The 26,129-nt window shown below is 38.4% G+C and overlaps 2 protein-coding genes across 2 annotated transcripts; one reads left to right on the forward strand and one right to left on the reverse strand.

Moving 5' to 3' along the window:
* Positions 1-3,055: 3,055 nt before the first annotated feature.
* LOC125777733 (uncharacterized) lies at positions 3,056-3,922 on the reverse strand. Its single transcript, XM_049453106.1, has one exon. The coding sequence runs from the start codon at positions 3,920-3,922 to the stop codon at positions 3,056-3,058; it is 867 nt and encodes a 288-aa protein (XP_049309063.1).
* Positions 3,923-4,657: 735 nt separating this feature from the next.
* Positions 4,658-26,129, forward strand: LOC125777735 (uncharacterized). The gene is made up of 3 exons (XM_049453110.1): positions 4,658-4,883; positions 5,163-5,463; positions 26,054-26,129. Exons 1-3 carry the CDS (start codon positions 4,658-4,660, stop codon positions 26,127-26,129), a joined length of 603 nt encoding a protein of 200 aa, XP_049309067.1.

The raw sequence follows: 26,129 nt of genomic DNA on the forward strand, positions 1-26,129 counted from the left end.
TAACTCAGCTCCAGAGTACTCGCACCAATCCAATATTTCATCGACTAGTGAATTTTTATTTATCGCTTGGTTTTTTATGTTGCTAAGTTTCATGATGATATGGAAGTCATCTAGGAGTGCGTAAAAATTTAGTTCCCTGCGTATTGATAATATGTTAGCAAGTTTATTGTAGGCGATTAAAAATAGTAATACGGAGAGAGGGGATCCTTGTGGGATTCTGTTGTAAAGATTTAATGTGCTGGAGTGTTTGAAATTGACTTTAACTTTGATTTGCCTATTTCTCATAAAATTTATAATGTAGCTTATTATTTTCTTACCGATCTTCCATTCTAGAAGCTGATCTATTACGGAGTGTATTTTTACTCTATCGAAGGCTTTTGCAAAGTCAAGCGATATTATCGAGATATGCTTTTTTTCTGAGAGAGAATCTGTTATCATGTAGTCTAAGTAAATAAGGCTGTCAGTAACAGATCTCCCTTTTCTGAATCCCATTTGATAGCTATTGACTAGCTTGTTTGAATTAACAAACCACCATAGCCTATTAGCTATAATTCTGTCCAAAATCTGCGCGCACACAGGGTTCAAAGATATAGGCCGGTATGATTGTATGCTGGTTTTGTCTGCCTTTGGTTTAAGTATTGGAGTTATTGTACTTAGTTTATATAGCTGCGGTATGTAGTTGTCGAAAATTTTGTTGTAAAAAGAAGTAAGCCTTGATTTTGCACTTGGAGAGAGGTGATGAACCATATTATAAGTGATTCGGTCAAAGCCTGGGGAGGAACCATTTGCTTTTTTAGTGCGATATGCAATTCAATATTTGATATCGGTTTCTCAATTATTTTAGCCTTTTCATTAGGTCTGAATTCGGGTACGCTAGAGTAAAGTGATGTTTTCTTTAATCTAAACTATTGCGGGAATTTTGAGTCGTGTGATTGTGTGGACCAGTGCTGACAGAAGAAATTACTAATTTCGAAATCGTCTGTGATAGTGGAGTCGCCAGAGCTTATGCAATGTATGAGATTAGAGGCCACAGAAACGCCTTATATTTGTTCTGGAAGGGGTGGTGGGCTTGATAGCGGAAGTGAATGTGGATATAGTAGTTCTTTTGGTGATTTTTATTTCCCTTTTTAGTTTGGCTGCAGCTTTTTTGTAGTTTAAGATGTTTTCGTTCGTAATAGACCGCTTCAGCTTAATCCAAAGCTTGTTCTTTTGAGTCTTTAAGTTCTCTAGATTTTTATTTCACCAAGGGACAGATTTCTCTAAATGTCGAACTGATGATTGGGGAATGGATAGGTGTACGCTTCTTACTATTATTCTTTGCATATTTGCGGCTTCTTTGTTGATGTTTTCACTTACTTCTATTCCTCTAGTAAGTTGGTCTGAAATCTCATAATAACTGCCCCAGTTGGCAAGCTTAATTAAGAATTTCGGTTTAATGGGGTTGAACGTGAAATTGTTTGTGGGGAATAGAGTTGTTATAATGGGAAAATGATCACTCCCCATGAGGTAGTCATTGACTTTCCATTTAGCGTCGATAGCTAGTGGAGGTGAACAAAAGGTGAGATCGATATAGGATAAGGTGTTGTGTGTGTTGAAGTGAGTGGCAGTGCCGTCATTGAGTAGGGTGTAATGAGAGTTATCTAAAAACTTTGAAATCAAGTTCCCTCTGGCATTATTACGGGAAGATCCCCATTTTCTGTGCCAACTGTTGAAGTCTCCAGTAACTAAACGAGGTAAACGGGTGGGTTCAAAAGCTTCCAGCAACAGTGATGACGTCAGTCTGGTGGCATGGGATATGTAGGTAGAGTTAATGATAAATTTTATTTTAGAGTGAATTATGGCAGATATTGTTTCGAATTGTGTATTGGTGTTCAGGGGTTCATATTGTATTTGTTTATGTATTAGAAGTGCAACTCCTCCGTAAGCTGTTGTTGCTTGATTTTTGTTAAGCATAATATAGTTGACGGGAGTTGGAATGTTATGTGTCGTATGGAGGTGAGTTTCTTGTAAAGTGATTAAGAGTGGTCGGTATCGCTTAATTAATATGAGAAGTTCGTTGTAGTGATTAACGTAGCCGTTAATGTTCCATTGCATTATTTTAAGAGTCATTGGAAGAGTAGCTTAAGAGCTTGTGTTGTGAGGTGAGAGGACGGAAGGTGCTGTTGGAGATGTGTGGGTATGTGCTGGCTACTGGTAAATTGAGATCAGTGGTCGGCATGAGAGGATCTGTCACTGTGTTGGTGAGCACGAAAAAAAAGTAGCCCAGTGAGAAATTGGAATTAAAATTAAGCAATTTTTATTATTAATTAATAGTATAATGAAAATTAAGGAATTGTCTTTTGAGTATATATTCCCTATTATCTTTAAAAGACTTCGAACATAAAAGGCATTACATGGCATCAAAGGCATTTAGAATCATAAAATATTTCTCGCAGGACATATTTCGTTTTGCGCTATGATCTTGTGCGATGTTAATTCGTTGCTGGCTCGACAACGACTGAACGATAGAGCATAAGCGTACGTGTGAAGTTAGTTTGCACAATTGTGCTAAGAAATGCCGACCACTGATTGAGATAGATTGATTGTTACTGTATGCTAATAGAAGAGAAAGGTTGAGGAGTGTTATCCATTTGAAAGAGTTTGATGTTATGTGTAATATGGCTACTCTTTGGGTATTTGTGATCAATTTATGTGGGAGGGTTAATATAAATGATGATATTGAGTAATAAATTTTTTTCTTAGAAAGAACACAATAATAGCTTATCGTAATACATATATGTACATATATCTATAGGACTTCCTCATGTTATAGTTCCATTGTTGTAGATTCAGATGAATCGTCGAGCTCGTGTTTGGTTGGTTTTGGTGATTTGGAATTGCGAGTTGCAGAGTGCTGTAATTTCAGTTTGGCTTTCATTTTGTTTTAAATATCTCTGGGAAAAATTTTAATTTTTGTTTCGGTTAAACGCTGTGTGGTGGGTTTAGGCAAAGGCTTCGATGTTGAAGGAGTGACGTCGTCGTCTGAAGGTAAGCTTTCATAACTTACTAGTTCTCTTCATTGTCGTTGCTGATTTATTGGTTTGGTGACGGTGCTACTTTGAGCGGGCGATTCTTGTGTTTGTGAGTATAGAGCAGAGTTGTTACGGGTGACAGCTGAGTAAGATGGTCCGCTATATTGATTTCGCTCTTTGTATGTGGAGATTGCTTTCCTTCTGTCAACCTTTTCCAATGTTATGATAACTTGAATCTCTTTCTCACGTACGAATATGGGGCATTTTTGGTCATATGAGTTGTGGTTGTAGGTTTGGATGCCGTTTTCTTTGCAGTTGACGAAGCTCTTTATGTTTACACATTCTGCGTTGTCTTCGCTGGTATGAAATTCGTTAGCACAGTTAGGGCATATTTTGGCATTTTTGCATATTTTTTCTATGTGTCCATATCGTTGACATTTTTTACACCTTAGTGGAAGTGGAATGTAAGGTCGGATTTTGATTTTTTCGTACCCTATTGACATTTCAGTTGGCAGAGATATTGAAGAGAAAGTGAGTATAATTAGACCAATCTCCTTCAGTGAGTCGTTGTTTTCCTCTTTAAGTATTTTCTTCACTTCTGTTACGTTTTGGTTTCTCAATTCATCGAGGATTTCTTCTTCTTTTATACCGCGCAAATCGTTGGAGTGGATGACACCTTTAGTTAAGTTAAGTGAAGTGTGCTCGGAGATTTCAATGTGTACAGTGGGCGAGAGTGACACTAATTTCACTAATTTTTCGGCTTGATTGTAGTTTTTAGTTTTAATTAATATGTTACCATTTCTGAGTTTTTTGCAAGTTTCCACCTCACTACCGGCGGTATAATCGATTACCTTTTTAATTAAGAAAGGCGACACATTTGCGAGTGTATCGTTACTAAATTTTCTGCACATAACCAAATACTTAGGGCTACATGTTTTTTGTTGAATTGTTTTTGTGTGCTCAAAACTAATTAATGGTTGGGCATTATTTTTCCCGGCCGGCGGTAAAATTGGTTAGTTGAGCATTGTTGTTGTTGGGGGGTAAACCCCGGCTAGATATCTGGAGGCACTCGGAGGCCTGTCTTTTTTATGTCACGAACTGTATATGTGGCACTATAAGTTTATTGTCTGAGAGAATAGTATTTTATTGTGTGCACAGTGCACAGTAGTAATTAAGGCACTTCGGTTTTGCAAAACAAAAACAAAAGATATCTGTTCAGCGCGAGAGATGGTCAGAGACTGTGATTGCTGACTTTTTGTGAGGTAAGTCTGAAGTAAATTTAAAAGCTTTTGCTTTTATTGACAAAAACCATTTTTACAGAAATGAGTTCTTCAACAGAATCGGACGAGAGTATTGCAAAGAGCCGCAAATATCGTAAACAAAAGTTTACAAATAAGTGGCTAGGAGACGAAAGATTCAAGGGTTGGTTACAAGCTTTCGCAGGTGAGTCGTTTAAATGCAAATGCGCTGCCTGCAACAAAATTTTAAATTGCGGCAAGTCTGATTTATTGAAACACGCAGAAATAAAAGGACACCAGAAAAATGTAAAAGCCATAAGCAAAACGAGCAAATTGAATACTTTTTTTAAGAGAAACGTAAATGCAGAAGGGGATATAGATAAAAAAAAATTTGAAATAATACTCAGCATGTTTTTCGCTGAACACAATGTCGCTTTGACAGTGGTAGATCACCTAATCCCACTTTTGAAAGAAATAGTGCCGGATTCTGAAATTATAAAAAATGTTGATCTTGGGAGGAAAAAGTGCACCAGCATAATAAAAAATGTAATAGCAAAAGAAGAAAAGGACAACTTGGTAAAAAAGTTAAAAGTAAACCCGTTTTCCGTAATGATCGACGAGAGCACAGATATCGGCCTCAATTAACATATGTGCATCCTGGCCAGGTTTTACGACGAAGAAAAGGGACGAGTTGTGGTAAAGTTGTTGGATCTACTACCAATAGGAGCTGATTGCACTGCAGATGCTCTGTACAAGACTTTTAAGGAATTAATTTTATCCTTAGGAATTCCATTTAATAACATAATTGGTAAATAAAATAAAATGGTCATATGTACATATATTCTTCACATATATGAATATGTATGTATAAACATAAATTTTAAAGTCTTTTTTTATTCCTTGTATTTTTAAGGCATGTGCAGCGACGGCGCAAATGTTACGGTCGGGAAATGCAATTCATTCGCTTCCAGGTTGATTAATGACATTCCAAACGTGGTCGTTGTAAAATGTATTTGCCATTCGGCCGCAATTATTGCAAGTAAAGCTTGCTTAGCCCTGCCAAGAGCACCCGAAGATCTTTTGCCGCAAATCGGTTCGTATGTCTCTGGAAGTTCCAAGAGATGTGCGCAATTGGAAGCTGTGCAGGAAATGTTAGGTGGGAGGAAGAAAAAAATCCTAAGGATGTGTGCAACTAGATGGCTGTCACATCATAGGTGCGTCGAAAGTCTTTTAGAAAACTGGGAAGTGCTTTTAGAATTTTTTAAGCAAGCTGTCGCGCAAGATAAGTTGAAATCTACAGAAATTATTTCGTTTGAACTCAATAACGAGTGTAATAGAGCTTGTTGTGTCAAGCGACAATATATATATTAGGGTGATATATATATATATTTAAACTTAAAATTAAGAATATTGAATTATAAAAATTAAATTATGAAATTCTATTACGTAAATTACTTACCTTAATGATGCACTCTTAATATTAATCTATTACTTACCTTAATACTTATCTTAACATAAGCTAGTACGATGTTTAACGAAAGGTAAGTGCTTACCCCTTTTTGTAACATATACTTATATTACCACTAGATTAAGCCGTTAGTTTAAGATTTAGGCTAAGCGATTGCATAAAATGTGTTTAAATGAGTTAAGCCTCCCCCCTCACTCAACCTGGGAAAAACTGGCGCACTCTAAGGGAACACTGCGCAGTACACCACATCCGATGACACCACACTCAAACATCAGCGCATAGCACAACACCAACACAACTCCCCACACCTATACATCAACTTCATCAACAAAAAGGATGGACAAATTTACAGAACACACATTCGTTTTCCGACACCCATCCCGCACGTCGCAATTTTCGCTACCTTTCGTTTATACATACTACGTTCGATCATACGAAAATCCCTCCTGCGATCTCCCAGTGGTCTCGGTACACCTACCTACATATGTACTTTCGTCGTTAAAATATAATAAGTTAAAATAATTAAATTTAAATATAATTTGTTGTTTTTTATAAATTTAAGTACAATAAATGATTGTAAACTCCTTAAATTGCATTAAATGATTTATGTTGGGGTGGTTAAAACTGTTGTGTCCACATTAAGGGCAACAATTTACACAAAATGAAATATAATGCCCTCTTGTATTTTGAACGTGAAACGGTAAGCACGCATTTTAATTTGTCGGCTGATCTTTACCTTTCGAAACAGGCAATTGGTAATATTTAATCTTATAATCGCACCATCCCAGTTATAATAACTTTTTTCATATCTCAAAAAAGCTTGAGATTTTTCATGGCGCCCGAGCAGGGACTTGTGCGTGTATGTAAAAATTAAAAATTAAAAATAAAATATAAAATTAAAAAAAAAAAAAAACAACAAAACATACTTGTGTCCGGTATTATTTTCGGTACCAATTGCCTGGTCAATACTTTTTCGGTTTTCGGTCTTGTGAAGTGAAAACAAATGAAAATTAAACACATAAAAGAAACATAAGACAAATTATAAAAAAAAAAATTGATAAAAATACATATGTACATATATGTGCAAAAGTGAAGTGCCAAAAATGCAGTAAACATTAACAAATACGAAACAACCAAAAGTGAACAAGAAGTTAATACAGTAATACATAGTGTGGTGCAGTTATATCTAAACAGCAAAGAAAAAGAAGAAAAGGAATAAAAATATAATAAAGGAAGAGTTCTAAAGTGTAAAATTAAAATACTTACCAACTCTGCTTTCCTAAACCTACAAAAAAACAAAAACAAAAAAAAAAAACAAGAGGTGCATATGTTCAAGTGCTCAAAGTGACAATAAGTGAAATAAATAAAAGGTGTGAAAAGGCGCACAAGAAATTGGGTACAAAAGGTACAGTGAATTCGAATAAAAACGTACCAAAGTGTTTAACTTGGTGATTAACGAGAGGACCGTCCTTAAACGTTAAAAAAAAAACAGTTTCAAAAAGCCGGTGGAAAACCCCGTAAAAAAAAAAAACTGTTTCAAGTGTCGCGTTACAAAAACCGGTAAAAGCAAAGTGCCGGTATAAGCACCCGTTGTTGCCATACCGCCACTGCTGAAATCTCTGCTGCCATCAACGCTGCTGCCATCAACACTGCTGCCATCAACGCCGCTGTCATCAACGGTGCTGCCATCAATCCACTGCCGTCGTGGGAATGAGCTGCTGCTGCATCCTGTGCCAAAGGGACGTAAGCGCCGGCAAACAGCCGACGCACCAGGTAACGAGTGCGAATTACTGAAAGCAGTGCAAGCAAAAAATAAAACGAAAACACATACAAATAAAATTAAAATAAAAAACAAGTGCACACTTTCAGTTTTTGGTTCTCCCTTTTTCACATTCAATTATATTGACGTTCATTTAAATACATATATATATATATATATATATATATATATATACATATATCTATAATAACGTATATAAATAAACATATACATACATTATTAAATATGTAACGGGTGATTTTTTTGAGGTTAGGATTTTCATGCATTAGTATTTGACAGATCACGTGGGATTTCAGACATGGTGTCAAAGAGAAAGATGCTCAGTATGCTTTGACATTTCATCATGAATAGACTTACTAACGAGCAACGCTTGCAAATCATTGAATTTTATTACCAAAATCAGTGTTCGGTTCGAAATGTGTTTCGCGCGCGTGTTTTGTTCAGCGATGAGGCTCATTTCTGGTTGAATGGCTACGTAAATAAGCAAAATTGCCGCATTTGGGGTGAAGAGCAACCAGAAGCCGTTCAAGAACTGCCCATGCATCCCGAAAAATGCACTGTTTGGTGTGGTTTGTACGCTGGTGGAATCATTGGACCGTATTTTTTCAAAGATGCTGTTGGACGCAACGTTACGGTGAATGGCGATCGCTATCGTTCGATGCTAACAAACTTTTTGTTGCCAAAAATGGAAGAACTGAACTTGGTTGACATGTGGTTTCAACAAGATGGCGCTACATGCCACACAGCTCGCGATTCTATGGCCATTTTGAGGGAAAACTTCGGACAACAATTCATCTCAAGAAATGGACCCGTAAGTTGGCCACCAAGATCATGCGATTTAACGCCTTTAGACTATTTTTTGTGGGGCTACGTCAAGTCTAAAGTCTACAGAAATAAGCCAGCAACTATTCCAGCTTTGGAAGACAACATTTCCGAAGAAATTCGGGCTATTCCGGCCGAAATGCTCGAAAAAGTTGCCCAAAATTGGACTTTCCGAATGGACCACCTAAGACGCAGCCGCGGTCAACATTTAAATGAAATTATCTTCAAAAAGTAAATGTCATGAACCAATCTAACGTTTCAAATAAAGAACCGATGAGATTTTGCAAATTTTATGCGTTTTTTTTTTAAAAAAAGTTATCAAGCTCTTAAAAAATCACCCTTTATATTAAGCATACGCTCGTACATATGTACATATATGCGTACGCAAGTGAATAAGGGATTTTGGGATTTTGCGGTAGCCCTTTATTTGAAATAAAGGTGAAAAATTCTTAATTGAAAAACTAAATTGTTATATTTTTCGCAATTTTTTCTATCCGTTTGCAATTATCGGTCGTTTTTTCGCAATTTTTGTCGATTTTCGTTCGGATATTTTCCGATTAAATTACTTTTTTTGTGCTATTGCTCATTTTGCGCATTTATTGGTTTGGCTGTCGTATACTTGGGAATCGATATTATTTTCTTTTTCTCGTTTTCGTAACCGATTCCAAATATATTTGTTGCCAACCTATTGGTTTGGCTTTTGTATATTTGGGAATCGACATATATTTTTTCGTTTTCGTTATCGATTCTCAATATATCTGTTGCCAACGTTTATAATCTTTTTTTCGGAAATTTAATTTAACCAACGCAAATTGAGCAAGCCAAAGCCAACTCTCACAAACCTGTCTCCAAGTAAGGAGTTGACGGACTTAAAATCGTTAAGACGTCAAAGAAAGGTTGCGAAAAGCAGTATTTTGCGCATTAAAACGGGCCTTCTCGAAAAGACTATGTCTTTAGATCCAATAGAATTGGAATGTCGTTTAGATATATTAAATTCACATAGTGAGAAATTAATGAAATGCCAATCAAAGATTGAAGAAATTGATGAGGACGACATGGCCCGAGGGGAGTTAGAGGACATAATCGTTGAAACGAAGTCCATAATGAAGTCAATTTTAGCGAAAAATAAAACTTCACTTGCCGAAGCATCTTTTGTAGCTTCTCACAGCTCAAGACTCCCTAAAATGAATTTGCCGAAAATCAAGGGAGAATATTCAGAGTTCAAAAATTTTATGAGTTTGTTCGAGAGCTTGGTTCATAACGATGCAAATATCCCAGATATAGAAAAGTTTAACCATTTGGTAAATTGTCTATCTGGAGAGGCTCTGGGAACAGTTAAAGCGTTCCAGATTTCGGATGAAAATTATCCGAAAGCGTTGGCAAGTCTCAAAAAAGTTTATGATAATAAATGTTTGATATTTTTCAATACAATATCTAAACTTTTTGAGCTGTTAACAATCCCAAAGCCTTCTGCGCCTTCCCTGCGTTCAATGATTGACGAAGTGTCAGCGGTGTATGACTCGTTGCTATCGCTGGGCGATGAGAAACAGATTACAAACGCTATAATTATACACATTGTAATAACAAAGGTTGACCCAGCCACCCGATCGAAATGGGAAGAAGCGCTGAACTATGACAAACTGCTACTGTGGAAGGACTGTGAAGCCACCCTTAATCGACGATACCAGCAGCTATCAGCGGAAGGAGCATCACACTCTAGGATGAAGCCCATACCAACAAGCAGTGCGAGTCATGGGAAACACCAACATATGGACAGAACCAAATCGGCGCTAGTTGCTGCAAATACGAGGCAGCGTCTTTGCCAACAGTGCAAATCCAAGGACCACCATTTGACTGCCTGCCCCACTTTCAAGGCGCTTCCGGTGCAGCAGAGGTTCGAGTTCGTCAAATCGGTACCCTTATGCATAAATTGCTTGCGTAAGGGACATACCGTTTCCAAATGCAGAGCGGATCATTGCCGCACTCGCTGTTGCACCAGTATCCATTGTCCTTCCCCGATGTACCTCATCCGCAACCATCAACCACACATGCCATGCATACAGCCAGTATGACGGATCGGGTAATGTTGGCAACAGCAGTAATTTTAGTGAGGACCAGCTGTGGTGATTACCTGCCTGCGAGAGCGTTGCTGGACTCAGGCTCTCAGGTCAACTTTATGACGGAGGACTTAGCACAGAAGTTGTGGATTCGACGTCAGCACAAAACATTAAGCGTAATTGGAATTGGCAATTCCAATACAAAAGTGGGGTCAAAACTAAACGCGTTTGTCAAGTCGCGGTTAAATAATTTTGAATTTTCGGCGGAATTCTGGGTAATGCGATGCATTTCGGCAAATCATCCAGACCATAACATCAATGTTAGTGGCTGGAAAATTCCGCACAATATAGAATTGGCGGATCCAGAATTCCACAAATCTAAAAAAGTGGATATCCTATTGGGTGCTGAAACATTTTTCGATCTTTTAGCTGTTGGTCAAATTAAAAATGGTCCTAACCAACCAACACTTCAGAAAACCCTTTTAGGATGGATTGTATCTGGCAAATACGTTAGCAATCTAAGTTCTCCTCCTTATGCCAAGCTGAAGAAGACTTCACGTCAATAGATTCAGTAGTCCAAAAATGTTGGGCTCTAGAAGAATTACCGTCAGAATCGAATGACATAAATTCACACAAGAGCAACAAGAGTGTGAAAAATTTTTCGTAAATACAACTCAAGTATTGCCTTCAGGACGGCTTCAAGTCAGAATGCCTTTTAAAGCTGACCGTAAGTTACTCGGTCATTCATATGAAACCGCAGTTCGGCGGTTTCAGGTCCTGGAGAGAAGGACATTAAATGATCCAGAACTTCGTAAAATGTATCTGGACTTTATGAATGAATATAGAGCATTGGGTCACATGAGCCCAACGAACAATAAGATCCCGAGTGAGCCACACTACTTCATTCCGCATCAAGGCGTTTTAAGGCCCGAGAGCACAACAACCAAATTACGTGTTGTCTTTGATGCTTTTAGTCGATCTTCAACTCAAATAGCGTTGAATGAACTTTTGATGGTAGGTCCAACCATCCAAGAAGAGTTATACTCAACTCTTCTTCGTTTTCGATTACATAAGTATGCACTAACAGCGGACATTACTAAAATGTACCGTCAAATAATTATGCATGAAGAAGACAGAAATTGTCAGCTTATTGTGTGGAGAGAGCATCCTTCTGAGCAAATTTAAATTTTTCGTCTTAACACCGTAACATACGGCACTGCGCCTGCTCCATTTCTCGCAACACGGTGTTTGCAAATGCTCAGTGATGCCAATACAATGAAATACCCACTCGGTTCATTAGCCATCAAACGAGACTTTTATGTTGATGATTTATTAACAGGGTCCGAAAATTTTGAGTCTCTAGATCTTTTGAGAAGTGAGGTAATTAAAATATTAAACTCGACAGGATTCACCTTAACGAAGTGGTTTTCGAACCACCTTAAATTTTTCGACAGTGATTGCACTGAAAAGTCATTAAGCTTCAATGACAAAAGTTCCACAAAAACGTTAGGAATCCATTGGTTGCCGAAAGAGGATTTGTTTCGATTTGTTTTAGATGACAATTTTAATGATCTGCGAGCCACTAAACGAAACATATTGTCAGTTTCTGCTCGCCTTTTTGATCCTCTTGGATTACTAGCCCCACTAGTTACCAAAGCAAAAATCTTATTGCAAGAGCTTTGGATCTAAAAACTAGATTGGGATGAGTCGATTCCATTGCGCCTTGACACTAGCTAGCAGAACTTTAAAGCCAACCTAATGCAGCTCTCATCGATAAGCATTTCTCGTTACGTAAACGTTGAGTCGAGTGCCATCTGCCAAATACATGGCTTCTCCGACGCCTCAATAAGGGCGTACGGATGCTGCATATACATACGAAGCCAATCTGCTAGTGGTATTAAATGCATGCTGCTTACTGCAAAGTCTAGAGTGGCTCCGCTGAAGACCAAATCTCTTCCGCGTCTTGAGCTCTCGGCAGCACATCTTCTTTCGAAATTATGGTCAAGAGTAGCGCCTATGTTGAGTCGACATTTCGAAAATATTACATTTTGGACAGACTCTGAAATCGTTTTACATTGGATTAAAACACATCCATCTTCACTACAAACCTTCGCCGCAAACAGAGTGTCCGAAATCCAAGAGTTGACAAAGTACATTGGCGACATGTGCCAACGAAACAAAATCCTGCGGATCAAGTGTCTCGGGGTTGTAATGTGGACGAATTGAATAATTCAATATGGTTTGGCGGTCCACAGTTCCTCCTAGAAGATCCTGCATTATGGCCAATTAATAACCACTTCCACTCTCACCAGAAGACGAAGCATTAGAGAAGAAGAAAACTACATTTACATTACCTCATTGAAAAATTCTCTTCTCATAAAATATTTCTTCGTGTGATCGCATATATATTACGATGGATCAGGCGACCACCAAAATCCTCCAGGGTACAAGATCTGACTTCAGAAGAGCTAAACTTGAGTTTTCTAAAAATTGCACAGGTGGTCCAACATTCAGAATTTTCTGATGTTATTCAAAAATTGCATAAAGGTACCACGCTACCCGCATACTTGCAAAAACTCAACCCATTTTTGCATGAGCAAATTAAATGCACCTCTCCCATACGATGCCAAATTTCCGCTTTTATTAAATAAAGGTTCGCACTTCGTTATAACGTATTTACGATTCCTGCATTTTCGAAATCACCACGCTGGGGCTAAAGCGTTGGTTGCGCTTCTTCGAGAACCCATATGGCTAATTAATGCCCGAGAAGCTTGCAGTAGAACCGTAAGAAACTGTATACATTGTTTCCATTACAAGCCGAAGTTGCAAAACTAAATAATGGGAAATTTGCCAGTCGAAAGACTTCGAGCACTACGGCCCTTTCTTATATGTGGCGTAGATTTTTGTGGTCCGATATACACAACGTTAAAAATACGCGGTCGACCACCCGTTTGCTTTACTTCCAAAGCAGTACATTTAGAATTAGTTTCGGACCTATCTTCTAATTCATTTATTCTCGCCCTAAAAAGGTTCATTGGACGCCGAGGAATGCCGACGAAGAGATTCAGCGACAACGCCACCAATTTCGTCGGCGCCGATCGCAAGCTGCGCGAATTGAAGGAGGCGTTTCTAGCAATGGGCCCAGACCTGAAGAGTTTCGCAACAGACGAAGGGTGCAGCTTCATCTTTATACCACCGCGGGCGCCGCACTTCGGCGGATTATGGGAAGCCGCGGTGAAGTCCGCCAAACACCACATCGTTCGAGTAACCGGCAACGCATTACTCAGAGCAGAGGAGTTAGCAACAGTGTTGGCCGAAGTGGAGGCCATCCTCAACTCTCGCCCCCTAGTACCTCTGAGCCAAGATCCCAACGACGGCGAGGCGTTAACACCAGCGCATCTTCTAATAGGATGCTCCCTGCGGGCATTACCCCCAGAGAAGGTGCCAGTGGACCCAGTTCTGGCGACAGTGGTCCAAAGTATGTGTACCTGACGGGCCTTCAGGAGCGCAACAAGTGGCTGCAACCCAAACGCAATATGCAGCTCAACGACCTAGTTCTCGTCCACGAGGACAACGTGCCGCCGCAGCAGTGGGTACTAGGGCGCATCGTCGCAACCGTCGAAGGGCAAGACGGCAAGATGCGAGTCGCAGACATAGCAACCAAGACGGGCACAATTAAGCGTCCCATACACAAACTGGCCGTGCTTCCACTGGATATTGAAGGAATCTGATCCTGTCAAGGTGGCCGGTGCTGCGTCAAGCGACAATATATATATATATTTAAACCTAAAATTAAGAATATTGAATTATAAAAATTAAATTATGAAATTCTATTACGTAAATTACTTACCTTAATGCTGCACTCTTAATATTAATCTATTAATTACCTTAATACTTATCTTAACATAAGCTAGTACGATGTTTAACGAAAGATAAGTACTTACCTCTTTTTGTAACATATACTTATATTACCACTAGAAACAGAATCTTTTAATCGCGCATCCCAGTTATAAAAACTTTTCATATCTCAAAAAAGCTTGAGATTTTTCAGAGCTTATTTACTTTTTTTTAAATATGTCCTCAACTATTTTAATACTCTAAATGCACTTTTTCAGTCCAAAGTGCCACTAATACATGTTCTTCAACGGGAATCAGAAAAATTATTTTTGAGTCTAGGTCAAAATTTCATCAAAAAGTCGGAACTTAACCGCATATTTCTCTACTAAAACTTCTTCGATTGAGTTTTTTTTGGGCATGAGTGCAACAATCTCTTAACAACTATTCCGAAGGCTGCTGCAAACAAAATAAGAATGGATTGCCTGCAGTTTTACATTATTGCTTTAAAAGAAATACAGCGAAGATTGCCCCTTGGAACAGGTATGTTTACAGAAATGGAGTTTTTAAGTCCGGAAAATGCAATGGGTGTAAAAGGAAACAAAAATGATTTCACATTTAAAAATATTTGCAGCAGATTTAATGCAGATACTTAGGCTCTTCTACAAGAGTGGAGAACTTTTGAGTTTAATTTTAAGAGCGATGAAAAAGATAATCTTTTAAAGATGGTGTTTAAATGAGTTAAGCATTCACACCCTCTTCACGGGAAAACTGTCGCATCCTAATGCCACAGCGCAATTCACCACAGGATGACACTTCAGCGCAACTCACCACGCCTGTGCTATTGCCCACTAAACAAACAGGATAGACAACAAAAAAAGGAGACTTCATTCGATATATACACATTCGCTGACACTGCGCTCCGTCGTCATCACCCGGTCCAATTCGCTACCACTGCGCCGCGTCAACATCTTGTGCCTCTAACGCGATTATCCGTGTTCTCGATCACCAGCATCGGCAAATCCTTCTCGGAAGTGAAGTCTCACCGCCTATGCCGTCGAGATTTACAATAACGAACTTTGTAAAATATAAATTTATGCAAAAAATAAATATTAAATTATTGTACATTTTAACCCGTGTGTTTTTATTAAACAATCGTTAAAGTGGTTAGAACTTTTCTGTGCACATTTGGGCAGTAAGTTATTCAGATGGGCACTGAAGAGTTTTGGAGCAATATCACTAAAATGAAAAACTTTAATGACAATTTTCTTTTTCCTACTATATCAAAATTAGCCAAGTTTGTTTTAACCTTACCACATGCCAATGCAGATTTCGAAAGAATTTTTTCTATAGTTACAGATGTTCGTACGAAAAAAAGAAATAAGTTAAGCCATGCAAATTTAACTTCGATTTGCATAATCCGCTCTTTTTTGCAAGACGAAAATCTAAATTGTTGCATTTTTCAGTGCAAGGAATCGCATCTAAAAAAAATGACAGCGTCTGAACTCTACGACCATCATTAATATTTTTTTTTACACTGTGGTTACATCATGCTTAAAGTATATGTTTACGTGTTTTTTGTTTGTTTAGTTTTTTTAACCAAATAAATTAATGTCGCCTTAGTTAACCATCCATTTGATTGGATCATTCTTGTTGTACCTATGCTAGTCTAATTTAAAACATGAAATGTATTTAAATGAAATGAATGTTTTTCTTTATTTATTTGTATATATATATATATGTATGTGTACACATACAAGGCAATGGTGCACATATTATATTTTTATGTATTATACATATTTAATATTATAATAAATGTTCCAAATGTCTAACCTTTTGTACTTTAAGGTCAAACTTTTTTGTTTTCTTTTAATATTGTAAGAAAGGATTGGTAAAACTTGTAGGGAATTTGGTGGGAAAAAATTTTAAACAGCGTAGGGAAAAGTGGGAATTTTCCAAAAAATTATGTACCATCACTGGTACATATGTACTTATATATATCATTTAATCTCATTATAAATTATTAACAGAATATTGTTATGTTGGTGGTGTTGGCGAGAGTGTGGTGGTACCTAACATGGACAGGTTTATGAAAAGTAAGTCCTAAATATCCGAATTTATCTTCAGAAAAGCACATGCACATTCGCATGCATTTTTGCTTTTGCATTGAATAGGCATTAATTCAGTTTATTTCTTATAGGAACAGCAAGCGAACAGCCAAAGCCCGATGAGGTTCAAAAGAAGAGGAGGCGTGATGTTTCTACAGCTTGGGATCATTTTAACCCTCTTGTTGCCACCCGGGTGTATTTCATTGAATAATATTTTTTCAAAAAAGATAGGCTAAAATCCTCTTGGATCCCCATGATTTAACCGATTATTTAGCGAATTGTGCATTAAACGCAGTTTACATTTTTTTTTAACTTCAGAAATGTTACATTTGAAAATAAAAACACGTCTCAGCCACCCGGGTACCCCGACAGAAGTTCGGCGCAGTTCGTGTAAAGGAGTAAATAAGTATCTTTAAGATAACTATAACAAATTATGTTCAATATTAATTATTTGTTGACAAAATATATTGTATATAATAATAATAATAATTTTATTTTGCGACATGAAGTTACAAAAAAATGAATGAATTTTTTGCTTTGTTCACAGTGAAATATGGGTAATAATTTGAACTAGTAAATTTGAGTAACTAAATTTTAAGAATTAATAATCGCTTTGTGTTCTCATATGCTGTTTACAATGCTTACGACACAACACGACAGAACGACAGTGAACTAAAAATGGCGTTGTGCATCTTATTACATGAACATTCGTAAGAATGCAGCAACATAACAATGGCCGGCATGTACACAAGACAATGCAGTTGTCCATTTTGCATGTACACAATTTCGTTGTGGCCATACTAATACCTTGCACTTCAATGAAATTTTAATATTTTGTTCAAAGTGAAATTTTTTATGCAAAAAATAAGTAAATAGGTAAATTAATTTGTTTTAAATTATCAATTGTTATTACAAATGGTAAAATAGAGCTATAATAGAGCTATTTTATGGTTTTTTTTTTAAATAACGTCAAGTTTGTTAGAGCTGTGAATAATTTTACATTTTACATATTAGTGGCATCCACTCTTCCTCATCTCTCTATCTTCCATTCTACTGTCAACTCTACTGTCGTTGGCAAATATACTCGTATGAGAATATTGAAGTTAGCGAGAACGACAACTGTCGTTGTAGTCGTGTCGTCGTCAAAATAACTGTGTCCATAGGAACGTGCGTATTTTAATATTTGACAGATGTCGTTTGTCGTCTGTCGTCGTATTGTGTTCAGCACTTCATTCTTCTTAGTATTTTAGTACTCTTGCTTCATAGCCTACAAAAACAAATACATGGGATGGAGTTGCTGTGTGTGAACACGATGGGCAATTCCAAAAGAGGAATTGCCGAAAATGAGCAACGAATTGGGATTGATCCCTGCCACCCCCCCCATAGATACGGCCTTGAGAGGAAGCAATGAACTTATTGGTAGATAACTGATAATTTGTAATTTTTTTGTAGAATGCAATAAAATATGCCTGTGTTATAAAATAGTATCTTTAAATTTCTTTTTTTATTCTAGCACTCCACAAAAATGAGCATAACTCTTCAAACCAGTATCAAATTAAAGCTTTTATTGCCACCATTTGGTTTTAAATATATAAAATTTCAGAATTTTTCAACAAATATCGAAAAATCATGAAAATTTGACATTTATAATTCTTGTTCGGACCACCTTTATATACTTTATTTAAAAAACTTATCATAGGGCATTTATCAGAAATAAAAGAAGAATTAAAATAAATTTTTTTTGTAAATTTTTCGAACAGCTTTTTTTTTGACTTTTGTTGAAAATTAGACCCAACAATTTTTTTCGGTGTAAATTTTTTTTTCACTCATTCTGTTTGGGATTTCATTCTGACCAATCTGTAAAAGTTTCTCATCGATACAATTAAAATTACAGTTTAGGCAATATGATTTCCAAAAAATTCCGGTTTCGCAACACTGTGCGCCTTAAGAAACACGGATTTTGTAATCCCTTTAATGCGGAAGAAGGTGTCAGAACTGTGCAGCATGAAATGTTTACAAAACTACCTGCAAACCCACTACATCCGCCAGCATCACCAACACAGGAACCAAGCTGGTTTTCATTTCTACAAGTCAAAAGCCAAAACAAGGTGCACTCTTCCTGGGCAAATGCCATTATCCTGATGAGACAGATTTTGGAAAGGAGAACCAGCCGGAAAAATGTGACCCTCTTGCGTACTGGCAGGTAAGAAATTATGCAATAATATATTTTTTCCAATTTATTGTATTAATTATACAATATTTTAGATTACTACAGATGGCGACGCGTTTAAAACGTTAGCTAAAAAATACTTCTGCGTTCCCGCATCTTCGTGCGAATCTGAAAGAGCTTTCAGTAAAGCTGGACAACTTATAAGTGAGCGTCGCACGCGGCTATCAACGACCGTTGTCGATAAGCTCCTCTTCTTAAACAAAAACAAACATGTAAATAATATGTAAATATATATAGCAGAGTTCGGGATAGTAAGTAAGGATAGTAAAGTATGGAAAGTAAGTAAGGATAGTAAAACAAGCAATAGTATAGTAGGGATAGCACAATATCCTAAAGAACTATTATTTTCTTTGGACCATGTATATATTGAAACATTGATATTAAATTTTTTTGTTTTTAGTTTTTATTTACAAACTAAGAATAGGACAATATACCAAAGAAGTGGAACATGAATATCATAAACAATTATATTTTGTTTTTCGTTTTCTTTTCTATTTAATAAGTGATTAATAAAATGGATATTTTTTGTTGAAAATTTGACTTTTAATTTTTAAACATCACAAATTAAAATAAAGTTCAAATAAACTAAAATAACTGCTAATTTTTTTATTTAAAATGTCGATGTTTCACCGATGTTTTCGCCAAAACCATCGAAAACATCGATGCCCGTGAACAACGATGTTTCTCCACCTCTATACCACAATGCAAATTGTGTCAATCATATGGGCATACTCACAACAAGCCAGATGTGTGAGGTGTGCGAGAAAGCATAAAATTATAGAGTGTCAAAAACCTGATCACCATCAACCAAAATGTTGTAATTGTAGTGAGGCTCACCTTGCTAACTACAGAGAATGCGTAGTATCGAAAGCACTACAAAAGATTCGTGACAAAATAACTGGTACAAAGAAAAACGACCCACATCATAAACGCTCGGACGATTAAAACGCCAAAAGCCTCCCAAAACACACAATACGCCAACCAATAAGGTTTCAACAGCAAATGAGCTAACCTATTCGCATGTTGTAAAAGAGAACACTTGTTCAAATGATGCTAGCATACTCCAACAAATCTTGTAAAAATAACAAAACAAGATGATGATGGAAAAAAGCCTTGGTAAGCTCGAAAAAGCAGTACCAAAAAATAAATAGCTATGACTAAATTCTTAAAAATTATGCCATGGAACGCAAATTGCCTAGCTAAACACCAAAATGAGCTAGAAACAATACTCATTTCTGAAAAATTTACGTAAAATTTATTTATTTTTAACCTTTTCGTCTTTGAGTTCCTTACAATATATAAAAAAAAAACGAAAATCGATTAATATCTATGATGATCTCTATTCAGTATATTCAAAATAACAGCCAAGAGCTCTTTTTCGTTTTGTGACCTGGCAACTATTAGGTAACAAATTTGAGAAAATATTTTGAAACTAACGCTAGAGACTGTTTAGTGAATAGTAACTAGTGACAAATTGAGACTTTACCTCAAAATGTCTCAAAAAGTGAGTAGAGACTGCTTACAGAATCGCCCTATAAATTCAGACACTTTGAAATGTATCATACAATACATCTGAATAATATTGGACACACGGATGAGCTGTCATTATAATAAGAAGCAACATAAAACAACACGAAGAAAAGGAGGAGTAAGGAAAGTATCCCCATGCAGAAACGTCAAGAAGAGTCTTGGGCTGAGTTTCTACTGGAATCCAAGACGGTCGTCTTTTAACCGGAAAATGGTTGCATGGTGTTATTTTCTTAAAATGTATGGAAATGTTGTCCCAAAAATATTGGTTATAAATAAAACTTTAATAGGTAGGTAGGTAGGAGTGCAGCCCTATCGGGCTCAATTAGCACTGATGTGCCATTTTGATACACTGTTCGTGGAACCTCCTGTATCTGCTGTTACGTTCCACCTTCTCTCTCAAACCATTTTGAGGTTTCGATGAAACTACTTATGTCCGATATGCTTTTGGTGGAAATCCATTCAAGGTTTGGTGCTTGGTGGATTCCAAATGTTTTGTGTCGGATCTGTGCCAGAGCTGGGCATTCGCAGAGAAAGTGGAAGATTGTTTCCTTGTTCCCTGCTACTCCGCAGCCACGGCAGATGTCGTTGTAGGGCATACCCATTTTGGACGCATGTTCCCCAAATGGCCAGTGCCCTGTTGTGGTAGCTGTTATTCTGTATATACTTTTCCTTGACCTATTTAATAGGTCGTTGGTTCTTTTCCTGTCGTATGTTGGCCATAATTGTTTAGCTATGACGCATTTTGTAATGTTTTTCCACCTGTTGTTAGCAAATTTGTTGAAATTGTCTATTGATCTCTCCTTTGATCGATCCTAGCGGGCTCGGTATGAGCTCCGCCTCGGATTCATTGATTAAACCTCCTGCCTTTGCCAACTCATCTGCTTTTTCGTTACCGAAAATGTTCCTGTGGCCGGGAACCCAGATCAAGTTTAGCTGGAGCTTGTCTTTTATTGAGCTTAGCGCTCTCTTGCAGTTGTGAACTATACTGGAATTTGTCATGGGTGAAGACAATGCCAGGAGGGCCGCCTGGCTATCCGTAAATATAGTTGCTTTATGTATATTCCCGTGGTTTTCTAATAGAACTTCGCAGGCTTTTTCTATGCCTAGTACTTCTGCTTGGAAGATGCTAGCCGAGTTCGGTAGACGTGTAGAGAGAGATAAGCCCAGATCAGCGGAGAATACCCCCGTGCCCACTGCGCAGTCCATTTTGGACCCGTCGGTATAGACTGAGGTGGTACCCTCCTCTGCAATTGAACCTCTTCTCCATTCTCGTCTAGATGGTATCCTCACCTGGAAGTGTCTATTGAAATCCAGCTTTGGGAGAATGTAGTCTGATTTATTAATAGTGAGTTTGTTTAGGATTACACTATGTCCGTAGTTCTGCTGATTCCAACCTCCCAATTCTTCTATTCTTATCGCCGCAATAGCTGCTGTTTTTTGAATAAAAATGTCCATTGGTAGTTGATGCAGGATCACATTGAGCGCATCAGTCGGACATGACCTGATTGCGCCTGTAACACCCGCACATGCTGCTCTTTGTATTCCATTTAATTTTCTAATGTTGTACAGTTTGTTTAGCGCTGGCCACCATACCAGAGCTCCATATGTGAGTATGGGTCTTATGACCGCCGTGTACATCCACATGATTATACTTGGTTTGAGGCCCCAATTCTTGTTGACAATTTTCTTACAAGTATAGTAGGCCATGTATGCTTTGTTTATTATTTTTTCTATATTTATTTTCCAGGACAGTTTGGCGTCAATCTCCACCCCCAAATACTTAGCTGTTGGGGATAGAGTGAGTGTTGTGCCGTTTAGTACCGGAAGTTGAAACTGAGGTATTTTGGTTCTGCTAGTGAATAGCATCAGTTCTGTTTTGTTCGGGTTAACTCCTAGACCATTGCTTTTAGCCCATAGGTTTAACCTACGAAGTGCTCTTTCCATAATCTCGCTGACTGTTGAAGGAAACATACCTGATACCAACAACACTATATCGTCTGCATACGCTACTGCTTTCACTCCTCCACCGTTTAATTGGAGGAGTATTTCGTTCAGCGCTACAACCCATAGAAGCGGAGAGAGGACCCCCCCTTGAGGCGTCCCTCTACTCACATAACTTGTTTGTGTTGCAGCGCCGTTTGAAGCTATAATCTTCCTATTCTCAAGCATCGATAGTATCCATCTGCACACAGTGTCATCTATGCCCCCATGCGCCAGAGAATTAATTATCGTATTTACTTCTATGTTATTGAAAGCGCCCTCTATGTCTAGAAAAGCAGCCATGGTGTATTGTTTGTGGTGCAGTGATTTTTCAATCACACTTATCACCTCGTGAAGGGCGGTTTCGGTTGATCGGCCCTTTATATACGCATGTTGGGACTTCGATAACTTCTCCGCCATTATTGTTCTTACGTGTATATCTATCAGCCTTTCTAGTACCTTCAGCATAAATGAGGTAAGGCTTATAGGTCTAAAATCCTTGGCGTTTTCGTGCGTTCTTCTGCCTGGTTTCGGAAGAAACACAACTTTACTCCTTTTCCAACTTCTTGGGATGTAAGATAGTTGAATGCTTGCTTTGTATATATTTTCAAGCCTTAGAACCATTGGTTCTACCAGTTTCTGCAGCATTATGGGCATAATCCCGTCAGGACCTGCCGCTTTAAATCGTGCAAAACTATTTATGGCATATTTGATTTTTCTTTTGTCTACTATTTGGCTTCGATAGTCAGCTGCGTTCACCGGTGGTTCCGGTTGAACCCTCGTTGAAGGTGTTTGCTGACTCCCGGGGAAGTGTGTTTTGATTAGTACCTCCAGAGACTCTTTTGCCGAGGAGGTCCAATCACTTCCCTCCGCCCTAATGTAGGCAGTATTAATATGGTCTTTGGATAGCATTTTACTCAGCCTAGCGGCTTCTCTGCAACTTTCAATCGATGTGCAGAAAGCTCGCCATGAGTCATTTTTAGCTTTCCTGACTGCTTTTTTGTATTCCTTCATAAGGTCTTTATATGGCTGCCATATTTTAGTTCTAAAACTCTCATTGAAAGCTTTCCTTAGTTATGTTCTCAAATTCTTGAGTTCACTGTTCCACCAAGGAAGAGACTTTCTCTTTTTCAAAACTGTTAGATTTATTAAAAGTTGTGATTAGGATTTTTTCCAACTTCTCTACTTCTGAAGCTAGTTCCTCTGGATTTCTGATACTCTTATTGCCTCCCTTTTCGAGGCATTTTGTTGCTATACTGGTAAATTTTCCCCATTTCTTCTAGGGTTCCGGTATGTGAGAGGCGGACTGTACCACTCGTGGATGCTGAAGAGTATCCAGGAGTGATCCGACATGGAAGGCTCATCGGACACCCTCCAGTTATCCACAACGAGACTGTCTGTGTCTGTTGATAGCGTGAGGTCTAGAACTTCCTCCCACCCCGGGAACCTATCCGAGCTTGGGAAAATAAAAGATGGCTTATCGCCCTTGTTGCAAATACTTAGATTACTATTCAAAATATACTGCAAGAGTGACTCACCTCTGGTGTTTATACTGGAGCTACCCCATACGGTGTGCCTTGCATTTGCATCACACCCTATTAGGACATCATCCTTCTTGTTCTCCTCTACTAGCCTGGTGAGCGGGGCCGGTGGTATGTCTTCGTCATGGGCCAAGTAGGCCGAGACCAAGAAGAAGGGATTTTCCTTCTGTTCCACCTTCACCACTGTGATATCTGCTGTGCTGTAATTAGGACAAAGAAATGCATTTATACTTTTATTGATAAGAATGCATGCCCTAGGTTTACCTCTGTTCCGCGTGTAAAACAGGTTATAATTGCTGCTGTTTAGCCCTTTTATGGAGTCTTCATTGACCCAGGGCTCCTGTATTAGGCTGATGTCGATGCCCCCCTCGTTCACGAGGGTTGTCAGATTCGCTGTAGCACTCTTCGAGTGCTGCAGGTTAATCTGTACGCATCTTATGCTGTTGTTATTGTGCATCTCGGGGTTCTTCAATGCCCACATTCCTTAGCAACTGGCTGGCGTCGTCGACCTCTTCCGTGTCGTCTTCGTCAGCCGCTTTGTCGCTTTGGAAGATATTTATTCTTGCCTTGCGTATTCCGAAGCTGATTTTGTTGTCAGTCTTCTTCAGAGCCTCAATGGACTCATCACAAATGGCCACTAGTATTGGCTTGCTTGCTTTGTTTGGGTTTTCCTCCTATATAAGCTGCCACTCATCTATACGAGGTATAGATTTGTTCTGCAGCTTAATGCACCTCAGGAGTTTTTCGCCTGGCTCCTCTAGTGGGGGTAACCAAATGCGAGCCCGAGGCCTCTTTGGAATATCCCTGGCGGGTATAAGCCTCAATTGGAGGCCTACAAAGGCGTTGCTAATTTTAGCAACACTACCCATCAGGAAATCTAGCGAGGCCTGGTCCGCGCACTTGATGACCCTGTAGCCCCTGAAGGTCTCAGAGGAGTCAAACTCCGGGGGGGGACCCGCAGGATTGTCGAGTACATAGCTTAGCACCACACTCGACAATCTGACATCGATCTCCACCCATCTCTCCTGAATAGTGCTCCGAGAGGAGGATTTCCCATCTATTATGGCCACCTGCAGGCTATCCCTGGCTACATCGCAGAAATGCCCTGCCGTTGTTGTACTGCTGTGTTCACCCTCACTCCTCCTCGGTTTTTTGGGCTGAGCTCCGGGTACTTCTGTGGTGGAGCGACTTCTCTTCTGAGAAGTGCTCTCTCGTTTGCTCTCTTCTTGAGGTTGTGATTGCTTCCTTTTCAGGTAGCTCTCATATTCCTCTACAATAAATTTGAGGCGCTTTGTTTCAGCCTCATCAATTGAGGTACCGGCTGCCTGGTCTTTGGCTATCTTCCCTAGTATGAAGACTGCCCTCTGGTACCGGTTTTTCCTCAGCTGATTCTGGGATTTTTTGCGTTTCTTTCTGCTGTCTCCTTTAGCCGCCAGTGCACTTTGGTTGGTGCTCATGGCAGCCTTGGAGGTGGACGCCTCCTCCCTTAAATTTGATGGTTTGTCTGCTGTATCTACCGGTGTACTTTGGTTGGTACGTCCGGTAGTACTCTTACTTGTCTCCTGGCTGGAGGCAAGCAATTCGTCCTCTTCGGATTCCGTGATAGGATTCCTATAATTCATGTCCGTAGTCGTCGCTGTTGTCGTCGTCATGGTTGTTGTTGTAGTTGTTGTTATTTTGTTGGTTACGTTCATGTTTTGGTTTATTCATCCATATCACTATTGTGGGAAATTATGAAGTGTCCCTCTTAGTTCGTAAGATTAGAGTGCGTTTCCTTTGGGATGCACACTTTATTCTTACTTAAGCCCCTTCGCCACGGCAAGGCGAGAACATTATGAGCAAATACATGAAAAATTAAGTTTTTTATTTATGCCTCTTTTTAACTGTGGTAAGTTAATAAATGTTCACCACAGAAATGTTACGAACAAATATGCAACCACGCCGATAGTGTAGTCCAGAATATGCTCATTCACAGCAAAATTTATGTTTTTGCAAGCCAATTTGCTTGAGTTTATTTAGTTATTTTGTTAATCTGGCAGCTGTATAAATTATATAAACGTATGAGAATAATAATATGAAAATAATAATAATAACGACGCTCAAGATATCGACCATGGTACAAGGTACGAGTGTTTGCAAACTTTCCTTGGGAGGATAAATAACAGATCGACTCGGATTTTATTTCAATAAAAGTACGAAATAACTAAACATGGTCTCGTTAATATTACTGCGCAATGGGTCAGGTGCTGTTCCAATTTTATGATTTAAGAGATGAAAAAGCGATACGCTGGGAAGTTCTCAAATGTAGTTAACAACTTAGTTGGTCGTGAATTCGAGACAAAATTTTAAATTCAATGACGTCCATGTGGAAGGTGCACGTCTCATTGCTAGGTAAGCTAAAATTAAGCTTTATTTCAAAAGATTTACAATGTATTTTTAATTTTTTTTTTATAGAATCAGCAAAGAAGCTAGTGTAGAACGTTTGATTCATTTGTCTGCTTCAGACGGTAGTCCCGAGCTTTGTGCTTGA

The sequence above is a fragment of the Bactrocera dorsalis genome, chromosome 1, assembly GCF_023373825.1.
Source record: "Bactrocera dorsalis isolate Fly_Bdor chromosome 1, ASM2337382v1, whole genome shotgun sequence".
In the NCBI taxonomy this organism is placed as follows: domain Eukaryota; kingdom Metazoa; phylum Arthropoda; class Insecta; order Diptera; family Tephritidae; genus Bactrocera; species Bactrocera dorsalis.